This window comes from Larimichthys crocea, chromosome XXIV, assembly GCF_000972845.2.
Source record: "Larimichthys crocea isolate SSNF chromosome XXIV, L_crocea_2.0, whole genome shotgun sequence".
NCBI classification, from domain to species: domain Eukaryota; kingdom Metazoa; phylum Chordata; class Actinopteri; family Sciaenidae; genus Larimichthys; species Larimichthys crocea.
The window spans coordinates 5,798,207-5,815,464 of record NC_040034.1 but is presented as its reverse complement, the minus strand read 5'-3'; the positions used below and the strand labels follow the sequence as shown (position 1 = coordinate 5,815,464).

The 17,258-nt window shown below is 44.0% G+C and overlaps 1 gene segment (V, D, J or C); it reads right to left on the bottom strand.

The window, feature by feature from the left end:
- Positions 1 to 10,861: 10,861 nt before the first annotated feature.
- LOC109139950 (Ig kappa chain C region, B allele-like) lies at positions 10,862 to 11,353 on the bottom strand. The segment is given in 3 exon segments: positions 10,862 to 11,172; positions 11,224 to 11,234; positions 11,337 to 11,353. Coding segments are annotated over 3 exon segments (289 nt in total).
- Between the last annotated feature and the right edge of the window lie 5,905 nt (positions 11,354 to 17,258).

Here is a 17,258-nt window from a genome sequence, read left to right as displayed (position 1 = left end):
AACAACTTACAAAACACTGAAACCTGACCGAGTTTGACTTAACTATTTAATCAAAGTATATTGCTATATGTTGTAAAAAATAAAATCTTCTGGACTTCCAAGTCACAGAAACGAGTTTGGTTCCTCCACCAAAAGGCACACAGTGATGACACATCATAAGTCGGCCGTACCCAAAAAACCTCCTGCACTGTGAATCAAGCATCTATCAATGAACACTCCTTCTGATTTCTTCCGTTTCCTAATAAGACACGAAACATTTATCATTATTGAATCTACAAAGATTTCTTAATGCATGAATTTCAAATTATTTCACAAATGAAGATTAGTTTCTTTAGTTTTCTTTAGTTTTCTACACCGGACAGAGAAACGATTACAGTCTCATGAAACAAAGTCTGTTTTTTCACAGTTTTAATCAGTTGCTACATGGTTAAATGAACATGATTTTTTTGTAATAAACAATTCTGATTTACAACAAGTGTCGTTAAGTAAGAAGTGAATATATGTTTTTAGTCTACAGTAAACACTGTAAGTAAATGAAACGGCAGACTAACAGGACATACTCATACCAACCACTATTGCACACCAAACCTATCCGTATTAAAATCTTCCCTTCACTTGGAATCAAAAATATTTGCTTTATTCCATAACGCTCATAGATGGTGTAATCAAGCAGTATTCCTCCCTTGCTTTGTGTCCCACGTTGCTGCAGTTGTTGCGAAGCAGCGAGAACAGAAATCATTTCCATAGAGAGAGGGCCTTTGCATCGTCAGCTGCTCCTCCAGTGAACTTGGAGAAGTTTATAGTCGTGTGTCGAGTCAACACTGCAGGACTCCGATCTTCAGTCCACACAGCAGGAAACACACAGGCACCATGGACTATCCTCACCATTCTCATTGGACGCGGCATGCTGCGTTTTACAGTTCATTCACTCAGCAACATTTCAACATGATAGCTGCTGCCTTTCTCTCATTTATTTCCTGCTGATTAAAGACATGATTTGTTTTTGTCTGCGGATTTGCAGCGGTCAGGGACGTGACTCAGGCTGTGCACTGCAGCAGGACATCTACTCCAGGGATCCACTGTCCCCATCAGCTGTAAGACCATCCAAGATGTTCACACTGATAGTTATGGAGCTTCCGTTTTGCCTGGTATCCACGGAAATCTGGACAGCCCCAACGCTCCTGCTTTTACCTTGCGAGCCCAACTTGAATCAGGACACCAGCTCTGTTTAGAGGCAGTGGAAGCGGCTCTGGACTTCCCTTTGCCATCAGGGAGTTCAGCATGAAGATACTTGCAGCCATGTTTTATTTACTGTCAGGGTGAACATTACACAAAAAAGTGGTTTCGGGTGTTCTACACAAGTGATTCTGGCCGTTACAAAAACCTCCTCAGTCGATGCAGAGACACCTGAGCTGTTACCAGCAGGACCCGACTGCAGCTGCTGAAGAGGAAGGACCTGAACGTGACACCAGACCATCGGAACACAGAGCTGACAGGACCGCACCAAGGCACAAAACGCACACGTCACATGGTTGGTGGCTTTGGGTAGTATTATAATTTAGTCATATTTATATTATTGGTTCTGTAAGGTCATATAAAAAGATTAAAACTTAAAAGTTAAAGTTAAGTGAAATTTATTTATGTCTGCAATCTCCATCCATTCATGGCTTTCAGGGGTCCCTGTGGGCTTATAAATTTAAATCATCACCATGTACACGTCTTGTGCTCGCAAAATCAATGACTCCACCGCCTGACTCACCAGAGACACCCATTCTGGCAACCTGTAAGGCCAGCGACTGTTGATTAAGACGAGAGGTCGCCTATGCAGCACGGGCTCTCACCCATGCAGTCACCAGAGCTTCCTCCAAACCATCGAGCCAACAATCGAGCTCTGAATATGTCAGCGAGGTGATCCTGTCATCAGTTCAGGTCATCGGACTGATAAGAGCTAACAAACAACTTTGACCAGTGGACGTCGCGAGGGGAGTTACTGGTTCTCTGACAGGAAAACTTCTGCATGAGTGGGACAACTCCACCAAAGGCTGGTCTGCCTATAAGGGAAAAACCACGTCACAGGTTCCAATTGTCTGCCCAACCCATTACCGAGTTGGTCCTGAAACACATCCATGAGACATGGGTCATATGGGACCGAGAGGGTCTTGGGCCTAGCTAGAGACAGTTTAACTGGCATACAGACACAGGATGTGAGGCTTATGTGGGCACCAGAAAGTGCCCGTGCGCACGCAGAAGAAAACCTGTCTCACACATCAGAGCAACCAATGGGAAGAATTTACCACCAGCTCACCCTGAGTGGTCTCAACTGACTAACCTTCACTGGAGCCTCGCTAGGAGGCTTTGAGTAATCCTTGTTATTGAGACCATTTTACCCAGATTTTGACACCAGCCTCTGCAACCCCGAACCATAAGTCTGGGCAAACAGCTGCCGCGACACATCTTGCTGGATTTTATCCCACGGTTCAGCTACCATGGCGATTAAGGAAGGAGTAAGAAAGCAATAGGTGGATTGAGAACATCTGTCAAAAGTCATCCATGCTTATAACTGTACCAGGACATGAGGCAACTGGGGTTTTCACCTTTCTATTTGATGTACGACCGTCACACCGTCTGACTGTGCGGACATGAATTGGGCGTGGTACGGATGAAGCAGCTACCTCCCAAAGAGGCTATGCAGAGACGGGACTCTAGAAGTGAAGTACGCTTACAGGACTCACTCTGAGAACATCAGCAGTTCAAGTTCTAGGGGAAAGATGATACTATGACCACCATATGAGGGGTGTTGTCCTGAGCCAGGTGGACCGTGTCTTGTGCGTACCCTGAGTGAGAAGAGGTGGTACGGGTATCAGCCTAAGAGCCGTCTGGTGAGGACATGTCATGTTGTCGAAGGAGAGGGTTACTGACTACCAAGTGACGGCCTGAAGAAACTGATGGAAATAGAGAACGAACAAATGACCCCTTACCAGTAGACCCACCTAAGCCCAGCAGAGAAATCCACAGTGGATCAGAAGGAGACTCCCCAAAAAACACTTACCTGCTCCATCATACAGCACCACTCAACAGAGATGCAGGGTCAGACACGAAAAATATAAAACGCGGCCGCGTGAATGAAACCAACAGCCCAAGCAGGACTCTTCTGATGACCGAGGGCCCAGATCCCGGATGCGAATACCTGTAACGAGAGGACTTGAGAACACACACGTTAACCGCCTGTATGTGAGCCTCCGAGACACTCTAATCAACATTACCTGTATACAACCACTGAGAGATCTGCCCAACTCGACTCATTGTACCTGAAAGAGAAAACACGACGACGTGTACATGTCAGTGAAGGATGGGGAGAGTTTCCTGATGTAAGAGAGCAGAGACACGGGAAGGACGAGGAGGATAAGGGGGCAGATGCGGAGCACTACCTGTTGATCCCTAGTACCCGGCACGATACCCTGAGCAGGAAGCCAATAGGTGGTAACCCCTCAGACCGTAATGAAACAGACCAATGCTGATCAGTCTTACTAATCTTCAACTCAGAGGTCCACGACCCTATACCAGCCCCGAACCTTTTGCCAAACACAGTGGGGGCCTAGGACGCCAGCACTACCCACTTGGGAAATGCAAACATATCCCATGACTACCACACACCTATTCAGCACCGCTCATACCTCGCACTATTACCAAATCTTACCATACACATTCGACTACACAGTTTTTTTCAATGGCACCTAGTTGTTGTTATTGGTAGAGTCGTTGCTTTTACTTATCCATTAACAGGACGATCTGAACTCACTTTGAGTATGTACGAGCACATGTTGCATATTGTTGAAGTGAAACGTGTTTGAGTGTTAAGCCTTATGTTAAATGTCTGGAGCCATTTTATTCTTTCAAGGGAGCGTGTGACGTCCATGACTGTACAGGTTCACATTTATGTCATTTTGTTGTTTTATTTTGAACAATAGGACAAAGCAAAGTAAAGGCGTATTCCGTGTCACCCAGTCGGAGGCAGCATTTCTCCCTTTTAAACTCTCACTCGTGAACCGAACCTTCTGTCTGACTTCCTATTCTACTGCGCGACAGCTGCACTGAACAGCACGCACCCGGTGTGTCTCTTATTCTTCTCTGTTTTACAGGAACCTTCGCGTAAGGTACTCTGCCTGGGACCTGTTACAAATGCACTGAAGAAATGTCAGCACAATTCTTGCATGTCAATTCAAGATGTCAGCAATATGCTTTCCGATTCAGAGACCTGGACAGGGTCCCAAACTTCTTATATATTCAGCATCAGCTTTAAACTCAGGAGCTCAGATTCAGTCTCACGTCAATATGAAATTATTGTGACCCTGAACTGTCAGCAGAGGGCAGCCTGCATCTATTGAGGAGCACAAGTCAGTAACAGTCAGAGAGATGAGGAACAGAAAGTCTAAAGTTTCTACATGTGTTTAATCAGTCCACAGGGGGATGCGCCTTTATTCCTCTACACCTCATCTCTCCTTACCAGTTTCCTTATATATACTTGTGTTGCAATGACTTTCGCATCACTGCTCCTCAGAGTTTAAGTTCCACCCCCCTGTCCTTATTAACTTTTCATCTGTAATCTTTGTAAAATCGCTCTCACGTACACCCAATCTTTGTTTTAAAGACCGAAAGAATAGAGAAATCATTTCCATAGAGAGGCAGAGGACGGTCTTGCATCGTCAGCTGATCCCTCCAGTGAATGAGGACGGTTATGTCGTGTGAGTTCAAAACACTGCAGTGCTCAGATATGTCCGTAAATCACAGCCGAAACCACTAAGCCCACCATGACTATCATCACCATCCTCATCTGGACGCTGGCCCTGCTGCTGTTTTACAGGTCTTCACTCAGCAATTCATTTTCAAAATTGATGTGTGCCTTTTCTTCTCATTATTTCCTGCTGCTAAATGAATGATTTGTTTTTGTCGCAGGATGCAGCGCGTTCAGGTGAATGTGACTCAGCCTGCAAAAGCAGGTGCATCTACACCAGGGATCCACTGTCAACCATCAGCTGCTAGACCAGCAGAGCTGTTTACACTGATCGTCCTGGAGTGTCGTTGGGCCTGGTATCAGCAGAAATTCTGGACAGACTCCAAAAGCTCCTGATAAATTTTGCTGCGCACCACTTGTATCAGGAACCCAGCTCGGGTTTAGTGGGCCGGGGAAGCAGCTCCTGGATTCTACTTTGGACCCATCCAGTGGAGTCAGCTGAAGCTGCAGCAGTTTATTATGTCCAGAGTGGGACATTCTCATCAATGTGCTGGGGTGTTCACACAGTGATTTGGCGACAAAACATTTCTCCCCTCAGTCAGACTGCCAGAGACCACGGAGCTGTTACACAGGAAACCGACTGCAGCTCTGAAGAGGACGAGCCTCTGACACCGACCCCTGAAACGGCGCTGACAGTAATCTCACCAAGCATCAAAAACTACACTCACACTGATTATATTAATATTAGTAACATTTCTATATCTGGCTGAAATGTCTATAAAAAGATTACACATATACTGCACACATTCATGTCTGTTCATGTTACCTTACAAATGTTGCTGATCACATATTCGTCATGATTTTCTTTCACATACAGGGACTAAGTTCAGATGGACTGTCCACGTAGCTATAGTTTTCTTACTACTATGTAATATGACTTTTCATTAGCGTTAAAAAGTAGGAGATTAATATCGTACATGATCCAATTCAATCTTTTAATTTCCCCACCAGAGAGGAGTATCAGTTGACGTTTAATTTCTTACTTCTCCTTCATGAGAGAAAAGAACAAACACTTCATCAAGTTATTTATCACTTCAAGCTTTATTCTGAAAAACATGGACATGACAGTTATTAAGCACACTCACATCTGGTGGCTGATGAGCGTATACACAATTCCTCTCTAAAGTGCTGTTGTCCAAACCCTTTTACAGCAGTGTTGTTCTCTGCCACAACAACGTAGCTTAGTTTCCCGCTACCAAACACTATACATACTCACGATTGATAGAGCCAGCTAGTGTGTCTCCTGCTTCCCACCAACACAGCGGCTCCTGTCCTGGGCTTCAGCCAGCCCCTCTAGCCCTCACATCTGGCTGCCTGGGAGGGACTGGATATGGCTGTGTCATGATGGAGGACCGTGCAGGAGTCGCTTCCTTTCATCCAGCTTCTGCTCAGATCTTCAGGTGCGCTGCGGTAACGTCCGCTCTTTCCTCCTTTAGGCTGTAATCGACCCATGTCCACCTCTGTTGCCGTCACCTCCAAGCCTCACCACCGGCTCCCTGAGGAGAGTAGCCGGTCAGCAGGCAGGCAAAGTTGGTCCGAAGCCCTTAGAGAGATTGCTCAGAGGCGGGGGGAAGCAGAGAGTACTGAGGTAGGGTCTGACCCCATGGGGCCGCTGGCGGGGAGCGGCAGCGGGACACACCAAGGACGCAGATTAACTTCTATCTGTAGGGACAGCCCAGTGAACATGGACCACTTAGGCACATGAACAGAGGGTCAATCACGACTGTGGATCAGATGTGTGCTGTACTTGATCAGACAGGACGGAGGCTGACAATGTTAGGAAACGCGGGTTTAACTAATAAAACTAAATGATTCAATTTAAATTTGACAATGTACAAGTAATGAATTTTATTGTGGCACTCATATATCCAATTAGGGCATACTAGTGCAACTATGCCTGGTTTCGAAATCTGTAACAAACAACGGCCTGAAACAGTTTAAATAAAACTTTATATCTTATTCTATATGTGTGACAGTTAATATTCTCCCCTTCAGTACGATTTCCTTCATTAAGAATAATGTCAGAACTCTAAAAAGGTAAGAGAAGTCATGCATATAACCAGTTACAGACTTTGTCGATCGTCTGTGAATCACTTCCTTTTCAACCACTTTTAAACTAACGAACTGTGAACGCAAAACTGCAGCCTTTACTGGATGTACATGTAAACTCACTTATTTAAGTATTACAAATGAATCCACATCAGATTTATATCTAACAGTTGGTGAAATTTAACATTAAAAAAACGTAAATGTTATTTTATGAATGTTAAAATTTAAAACAATTTTGTGACTGAAAAAATAAAAAGTCTATTTTTGTTCCTATATTTCATTAAAACATGACGATTATCCTAAAAGAAAAAGTATTCTGCCCACAAATTTCCCAACACTGTGCTCATAGACAGCTCAACAGATCCCCAAAACTTAGTCCTCAACAATAAAATAATCAGAATAATTTTTGTTTTCTCACATATTTATGTTAAATTTCGGTACATCTTATACATATGTGAAAAATGATAAAGTTTTGTACTACAGTGAATGATGAGTTTTGTTCCTCCACCAAAAGTGTACCACAGTGATACATACACTCATTAAGTGTGCCGTACAAAACCTCCTGCACTGTGCACAAGCATATTATCCCACTTGAAACAACTCTCTGCTTTTACTAATAAACACAGAAACATTTATTCATTTTGAATCTTTCTCCAAAGATTTCTTAATGACATGGAATCCAAATTATTCTCATTAAATGAAGTTATTGGGCCCGAAGCACAGCGAGTCCCTATTGTATTTCGAACGCTGAACCGTTTTGAAGATAAATGCATTTTCCACAGCCCCTATCCCCCCAAAACTCCCGACAAATTTGCCTACTCCCCCCAATGTTTCAGGCCGTAAATTACGTATTTGGAAGGTCTCACCACTTATGCACGCGCGCATACGCTTACAGCGACACATGGTGGCGTTTTTTCGCACGGTGCCCTCGCCCCGGTTTCGCCTCCCGTGCACGAAACGCTGGTGGGAGGAGTGATTGTCCACATGCCCAGACGCACCAAAAAGTCTCTTGGTGCCCCAGGGTGACAGTGAAAGCGTCGGCGTCCCCAGTCAATTTGTCAGATTTGGCCTTTTCCCGTGTTGCCTCATTCCAGGGGGTCGCTTTGAAGAAACTCCTCCTAGGATTTCACTCGAGTGCGTGAAATTCGTGTGTGTTTTCATATGGCCCGCGACAATGCAAAGTTATCAAAAAATCAAAAACTTTTTATCACGGAGGGCGTGGCCGTGACGGGCGGTACAAAGTCCGACGATGCCGATTTTTTCCCAAAAAAAACAAGACTCCCATGACCTTGGATCTGATTTTCGGGCAGAAAGTGTGCGGTTCTCCCTATACCTTGTCCGAGCTGTCTGAAACTTATTGGTGTTGCTGAGACGCAAATATTATGCCCAATTCGGTTGGCATTTAATTAATGAGGGGAGGGGCAAAAGCGCTCTATGTAGCGCCCCCTGAATTTTTAGTGTGAAACAGCCCCACGCCAATCAAGTTTGGACAGTGAGTTACACGAAAAAACTCACCGAAATTGTAGAACATTGCCAGGACTTACAAATTACAAACTCTCTTGGAGCTTAATTCAGGCCACAATGACAGTAAGCGACGATATCGCTGCCGATTTTTTTCACAAAAAAACAAAAGTGACTCCATTGACTTTCCCCTGGTGCTGACTTCGTGCAAAAAGTGTGCGGACTTCTCATATTACTTTGCAGCGCTGTCTGGGAAACTTGTGAGTGATGTTAACAGCAGTATTATGCACAATTGGCTGCTATTAATAATAGGAGGCGGAGCAAAAGCGGCTCTATAGCGCCCTTGATTTTTTCACTTGGTGGAAAAGCTTTGGCCACAGAGTCACGAAACTCAGCCGAATTGTCGAAACATGTAGGAACCCTACAAATAAATCTTCTTGGAGCCACTGGGCTTACGATGACACAAGAAACAAATTATATTTAAGAATGAAAAATTGCCATTTTCGTTCCGGTTTCGCACTTGGTTGACAAAGGGGTCATTTTAAACGACTCCTCCTAGTGGATGTATCCAATTCACTTTCAAAACTGGGAGTGTGTTCACATCAGACTTCCTGAGTTCACAGGTATTAAAAATGGATGTGATTTTGGGGAATACGGTGTGGCCATTTCGCAGTGGCGCACATTTCGAGGGCGCATATGCGACGGGCTGCCGACCATGCGCTGCTTGCAGGTGGGTTCTTTTACATTTCTTTAGTTTTTCTTTAGTTTTCTACACCGGGACAGAGAAACAGATCACCGTCTCATGAAAACCAAAGCCCTGTTTTTTCACAGTTTTATATCAGTGCTGATTACATGTTTAAATGAACATGATGCTTTTTATAACATGATTTACAAAGTTGTTGTTAAGTAGAGTGAAATATGTCCTTTTATCTACAGTTAAACACTGTAAGTTATATTAAAAGGCAGACAAAACAGACATAATCATCCCAACCAAGTGCACCACAAAATCTATACTTAACTCTTCATTTCACTTGGTCCCCAAATATTTGCTTGTATACATAAAAGATCATAGATGGTGTAAATCCTTTTAAGAGTTATTTCCTCTGGATTTGTTCCACGCGACCTTCAGTTTGTTGAGAGCAGAGTGAAATAGAGACAAATCATTTACATAGCGAGGAGGCTTTGCATGTCAGTGATCCTCCAGTGAACTGAGAGGTTTATTGTCTGTGTTGTGAGTTCAACACTGCAGCGACTCAGGATCTGTCAGCTCAACAGCAGAAAACATACACAAGCAAACCATGACTCTCATTCACCATCCTCCTCTGGCGCTGGCTGCTGCTGTTTTATTCAGGTTCATTCACTCACAGCGCAAAATTTCCAAACATGATTGCTTCCTTTTCCTCATTTATTTTTGCTGGATAAATGACATGATTGTTTTTGTACTGCGGATGCAGCACGGTCAGGTGACTGTCGACTAGCCTGCCAGGCAGTGACATCTTACCTCCAGGGATCCACTGTCACATCAGCTGTAAGATCCGCCAAGCTGCTTATATGATGATATTATGGGATGTTGCACTGGATCGCAGAAATCTGGACAGACTCCAAAGCTCCTGATAAAACTAAGTCGAGTCAACTTGTATAAGGAACACCCAGCTCGGTTTAGTGGCTAGTGGAAGCAAGGTCTGACTTCACTTGGACCATCAGTGGAGTTTCAGGCTGAGAGATTGCAGCAGTCTTAATTATGTCCGATGTTACCATTCGTTTGGTGGTGTGTTCACACATGATTTTATGGCGTTACAAAAAAACCTCCCCAGTCAGACTGCAGATGGACACTGCGCTCGTTTACAGCAGGACCGACTGCAGCTGCTGAAGAGGATAGAGGACTCTGACACAGACCACTTGAACCGAGCTGACAGTATATTCCTCACAAGCACAACACCACATATTCACACTGATATCTCTACTTTAATAATTAGTAACATTTACTATTATCTGTCTGTAATGTTCTATCAAAAGATTTATAAATCTCTGACCACTCACATCATGTTCTTTTGATACCATTACAAATGTTGATATAGATAACATTTCAGGTCATGATTTCTTTCACACTAAAGGGGGGTGTGGTGGGGGGGGGGGGGGTGTGGATCTACGTTCTCAGCTGACTTGTCCAACTGTCGTACTTAAGTTTTCTTTTACTTATGTAATCTGCCTTTCATTAGGCAGTGTTTAAAAACGTAGCGATATGTAATATTTACATGATCCAATTCCATACTCTTTAATTCCAACAGCGAGGAAGTCTCGTTGACGTTTAATTTCTTACTTCTCTTCATGAGAGAAAAGAACAAACACTTCATCAAGTTATTTATCACTTCAGCTTTATTCTGAAAAACATGGACATGACAGTTATTAAGCACACTCACATCTAGCTGCTGAGCTACACACATTACTCTCTAAGTTGCTGTTGTCCAACACTTTACAGCAGTGTTGTTTCTTGTCACACCAAAGCTTATTTTCTCTACACACCATGAACCTCCTATGCTCAGAGCAGCAGGTGTGTTCCTCCTGCTCCCCCAACACAGAGCTCCTGTCCTGGGCTTCAGCCAGCCCCTCTAGCCCTCACACTGGCTCCTGCGGAGGGACTGGATCTGGCTGTTGTCATGATGGAGGACCGTGCAGGAGTACAGCTCTCCTTTCATCCAGCTCTCCTGGCTCAGACTCAGGGTGCTGCTGCTGCTGTAACGTTCCGCTCTTCTCCTCCTCTGAGCTGGTCACGACCCCCTCTGTCACCTCTGTGCCGTCCACCTCCCAGCTCACCACGGCTCCCTGAGGAGAGTTAGCCGTGTCCGTAGGCAGGGCCACGTGGCCGCGCCCTTAGAGAGCTGCTCAGAGGAGGGGGGAAGCAGAGAGACTGAGGGTCTGACCATGGGGCCAGCTGGAGGGGAGAGCAGAGACACACAAGGAGCAGATTAACTTCTACTGTAGGACAGACAGCTGAACATGAGACACTTAGGACACATGACAGAGGTCACCCGACTGTGACCGCTGGTGCATGATACTGTGATCAGACAGACGAGAGGAGCTGACAAATGTTAGGAAATGAGGGTTTAACTAATAAAAACAAAACTGATTTCCATTTAAATTTGAAATTAAATTAATGAATCCTTTACTGTGGCACTCATCTAGATTTAGACACTAACTATTTGCAGCATGACTTAGTGTAAATTGAAAAACCAAGAATGAAACATCATTAAATAAAAACTTTATATCTTATTTATAATGTGTGACAGTTAATAATTCATCCCTTCAATGATTTTCTTCTTTAAAAGAATGTAATGTCTGTATACAGTTAAAGACTTTGTCATCTGTCTGTTTCACTTCCTTTTCAACACTTTAAACTAACGAACTGTGAACGCAAACTGCAGCTTTACTGATGTACATGTAAACTCACTTATTTATAGATATCACACAGCATCAAATTAGATTTTATATTAAAAAAGTTGGTTGAATATTTACATTAAAAAAGTCAACGTTTATTTATTGAACGTTTTAAACATTCTCCTCAGATAAAAAATTACCCAAAACAAAATTTTGCGGCTTTAAAAAATAAAATGTATATTTGTTTTCATAGTTATTTCATTAATAAAACTGATCGATTATACTATAAAAGAAAATTATCTGCACACAGAGTTTTCCAAAAACTGTGCTATCAGAACTCATGCTCCACACCAGATCACAACAATATCTTCTACTTAAAAATTAATCAGAATTAATTTTTGTTTTATCACATTTTATGTTTAACTTCGGATTTAAATATTCATATTGTGAAAACTGCTAAATGTTTTGTACTTCCAGTTAATGATGAGTTGGTTTACTCCCACCAAAAGGTTACCACCGTGACACAAACTCATGTATAGTGGCCGTACCAACAAACTCCTGCACTGTGAACAGCAATCTATCCACGAAAAACCTCTCTGATTATAATGATACACAGAAACATTTATCCATTTATTGGAATCTTACAAAGATGTCTTTACTTGACATGAATTCCAATTTATCTATTTCATTAAATGAAGATGACTTTCTTAGTTTTTCTCTAGTTTTTTACACCGGGACAGAGAACTGAATACAGGTCGTTCCATGAAACAAAAAGTCTGTTTTTCACAGTTTTATATCAGTTGATACATGGTTTATAATTGAAACATGATGGCCTTTTAATATAACATGATGTACAAAAGTTGTTAAGTAGAAGTGACAATTTATTTATTACGTTAACCACTGTAAGTTAATGAAAGGCGACCAAAACAGCCTATCATACCAACACAGTGCATCACCAACTCATCCTAAATCTTCATCTTCACTTGGAATAAAAATTATATATTTTGTTGTATTCCATAAAGATCATAGCATGGTGTAAACAAAGCAGTTCCAAGCAGTATCTCCCTGATTTTGTGTCCCCACGTTGCCTTCAGTGTGTTGAGAGCAGAGGAATCATTTCCATAGAGAGGGGCTTTGCATCGTCAGCTGATCCCCTCCAGTGAACTGAGAAGGTTTATAGTCGTGTGAGTTTCAAACACGCAGGACTCGATCTGTCAGTCAAACAGCAGAAACCACAAAGCACCATGACTCTCATCACCATCCTCATCTGGACGCTGGCCTGCTGCTGTTTTACAGGTTCATTCACTCAGCAACATTTCAAACATGATGGTGCTGCCTTTTCTCTCATTTATTTCTGCTGATAAATGAATGATTTGTTTTTGTCTGCAGGATGCAGCGGTCAGGTGACTGTGACTCAGCCTGCAGCAGTGACATTTATCCAGGATCCACTGCTCACCTCAAGGCTCTCACAGGACCAGCAAGTGTTAACTATCATTTGGTGCGGGTTACTTATTTGCCTGGTATCAGCAACTCTGGACAGCCCAAACCTCATAATAAGAATGTGGAGCACACTTATTCAGGAACACCAGCTCGGTTTAGTGGCAGTGGAAGCAGGCTCTGACTTCACTTTGACCATCAGTGGGTTCAGGCTGAAGATCAGCCGTTTATTACTGTCAGAGTTACCATACATAAAGGCTTGGGTGTTCACACAGTGATTTCTGGCCGTACAAAAACCCCTCAGTCAGACTGCAGAGACACTGAGCTGTTACAGCAGGAAACCGACTGCAGCTGCTGGAAGGGAAGAGACTCTGACACAGACCACTGAACACAGAGCTGACAGTAACCTCACCAAGCACAAACTACACATTCACACTGATATATCTGTATATCTCACATTTTTTATATATTGAATCTTCATTCCATGTAAATGTAACATTGTTTGATAAACAACAGTCCAGATGTTAATTTTCCACAGTAGAAGTTTAAAAAAATTCAGAATACTTTGCAGAACCAAAATTACAGATGATCAATTATACGAGCTGGGACGACCAATCAGTGATGTTACTGAGGTCTTAGGGTCTTTAGGCGACCCAGTCCGGGTTGATCAGATCCTGACTTGTATCCCAGCAGCATTGGTCCACAGATCACCTCTCTGATCTGTAGCAAGCTTGAGGCCCTCTTCAGCAGCCTCTGTTGGTGGACTCTATGGCTTTTTTCTTTTCACAAATCCACCAACTTCTGATACGTGGAACAAATTTATATGTCCCGTTATATAAACATGCTATTTAAAGTCTTATTTGGTTATGCTGATCGAAATACAACTTCATGTAGTGTGTATATGAAGCTATATCTACATATATATTTTTCTGGTAAACGAAACCTGACCTTCTGGTTTATGCTACCTCAGGAGAGCCTGCCACTCTGGACGAGGCGGGCGGGGTCTCGCCAGAATATCCATCGCACTGTGCCTGGATATATCCCCGTTTTGCCCCTGCCTGGAGCTTCTCTCCTCGGTGTCTGGCCGTGGTATACAAGCCCGTACGCAAAAAATGAAGTCCGGCGGGTGGGTACTCGAGAGTGGTTTCAAAGCCACGGTCTCACCATTCTTAGCTGGGCCTTCCTGGGAACATCAGAAGGCCTACTCCAAGTCAATTAGGGAGGCGCGTTGCCTTCCATTTTTCGACATATCACTAACAACCTGGAGACTTGAAGCAGCTTTTTCCCAACCATCAACCCATCTTCCTCAACCACAGTCTCCCTTACTGCCAGAAAAACTGAAGAACACTGTAACAACTTCATGGTCTTTTTCAAAAATAAAATCGACTCCATTCGGCTTGGCCTCCCTGGTTCCTCTAATCTGCTGGCCATGACAGTGTGAACCCACCAACTTGTTTTGGTAAATCTCCCAGCCCCTAAATTCCTTCCCCTTATGTCGCCTCCCTGAGGTTGAGAAACATTCATCAGAGAAAGGACACATACAAAGGCACGCGAACACTATTTTCCCAACATTCTTGGTTAAAGATAACCTCTCTGCAATCAAGCCTTTGATAACCACAGTCATAAAACCTCTCCCTTCAGACTGGATTAGTCCATGCTTGCTGCCCTCAAATCTGCCATCACTTCAGACCACGTTCAAAAAAACCCACACTGACCCAGAAGATTTGCCCCCATATAGACCAATCTCAAATCTCCCATTCCTTTCCAAAGTTTTTGAAAAAAATATTGCTGCTAATCTTCCAGGGCCTTCTAAAACAAAACAATTATCTTTGAAAAATTCCAGTCTGGTTTCCTGATCTGCGCCAGTACAGAAACAGCCTTGGTTTTCGAGTCACAAAGACTCCTGATGGCAGCATATTCTGGCTCACCTTGCTCCCTTGTCCTCCTCGATCTGCTGCTGCATTTGGACACTGTGGGACCATACTATACTCATCACAACCGTTACATAACTCAATTGGACTAATTAACACTGCTTTAACTGGTTTCATCTACTCTCACTGACAGAAAACTGAATATTTTTTTCGCCAACACACAATCCCAGACACACACGGTTACCTGTGGGGTCCCTCAGGGGTCAGTCACTGGGCCCTTTATCCTCTTCTTTATACATGCTCCCACTCGGCCGTGTTATCAATCGCCATGGTGGCATTTCCTTCCACTGTTATTGCACGACGACACACAACTCGACATACAAAACTGGCACACACCCCTCCCAAATTCTCCATCATCACCATCGGTATCATCGCCCTGCCGGCCTCTTCAGCTGTGCTGGAGGAGATGAAGGCCGGGGATGAATCTCAAACTTTCTTCATCTCAACAGTCTAAAACGAGGCTCTTATTTGGGCACCCATAACCAGATCCAGGGCATCTTCCATACCAGCTTCACCCTCTCTGGTCATGGACATCCCCCTCTCTTCATCATAACCAATTCTTGGTGTTAAGATCTGATCCCATCTCACATTTGAAACTCATATCAACACCTCTGTAAGATCTATTATACAACCTCAGAAATATTGCCAAAACTCCGCCCACATTCCACTTTACCCTAGGACTGTGAAAAAATAGTCCACGCCTTGTTCATCAGACTTGACTACTGCAACGCACTTCTCATCGGGGACCCACAGTAAACAGCTCAGCAGCGACCACAAGGTCCCGAACAGTTGCTGCTAGGATCCTGATGAGAGTACGAAAAAATCAGAACACCTCCCCCCAATCCTTCACTCAATGCACTCGCGCTTCCCTATCTTGCTGAGTCAAGGAATAAAAGCGTCTTCGCACGCAGCTAGTTGCAGCGATGGCAAACACACCCCATGAGCGCAAAGGATACGGCTCAGCCCACACCCCTACACGATTCCCTCCGCTCCAAAAACTCAAACTATCTCCTTTGCCCGAGGACCAAGCTCAGCACCATGGGGATCCAGAGGACGGGCTGGGGCGCGGCAATCTGCCCCCCGAGAGGGAAGGCCGGTTCCTGGAACAGGCGTAGGGCAGCACAGACCCGGGAGGAAAGTTGGAAAAAAAACACGGAAAACTGGCCTGGGGTCACATTAGCAGAGGGGGGAAACGGCAGGGAGGTGGGGGGAGGGACAGGAGGGGTGGCGGGGTAGTGGTGGGGGGGGGGAGTGTGGGAGAAGGGAGCCCGGGGAGAGTGGGGGCAAATGGAATAGGGCATGAGAAAGGAAAATCGAGGATGATGCGGAGAGAGACGCGGAAAAAAAAAAGTTGACCTCCCCTGTTCTGCTGGGGTGCTCTGGTGTGTTTCGGCTTGGTCCTTTGTGGGTGGGAACCCCCCCGCTGCCCCCCACAAACCCAGTGTACATCAACCATGTATAGAAGTATATCGCGTCGCCCCCACCTAACCTCGCTTAGCTTTAGTAAATTACCAGCTAATTAAGGACTCTACTTTCAAAGATTTCAGGGGAAGACCTGATCTCCTTATGGCTGAAACCCCCCCCCCCCCATGCATGTTTCTTCATGATTTCCTTATTGGCTATAGGAGCAGAGCCACAATCCAGCCTTTCTGTTGCTATCCTTAAAACTCTGTGTTGTTTTTTCTATTGTCCCCAATAAATTGTAGCAGCACTTCATCCAGGATGATGACACATTCTGAAAACAAAAAGGGAAATCCAATTCGTTGAACAAAACCAGTGTCAGTTTCTTGTTTTTGTGTTCAACGTTCAATGAAACAGCGGCTAGAGGCGCCATTTACACACCATTATTAAGGAGGTGGTGTGGCATTCCAAGAGAGGTTTAAAGGGTCAATGGTGGGATGTAGAGGCCGGTTACATAGCGCGCTGGTCTTCTTTTTTCTCTATTTTTTTTAAACTAAGCATACAGGCACTCTTCCATCTAGAATAATCTCCCTCATCTCATTATCTTCTCTTTATATACACACGACAACCCCACACCGAAGATTCACGTGATTAATAATCCAACTTAACTTAAGCCAGTTATAACACTAGATTGTCCAAGTGCAAAAACCCAGAAGATACTTTAGTAATCTTCTCCACACCTACTCCTAATGCTCTCCCCGTCAAAAAAGCCCACAGCTTTCTCATGTCCAACCGTTCCAGACTTGCCCTAC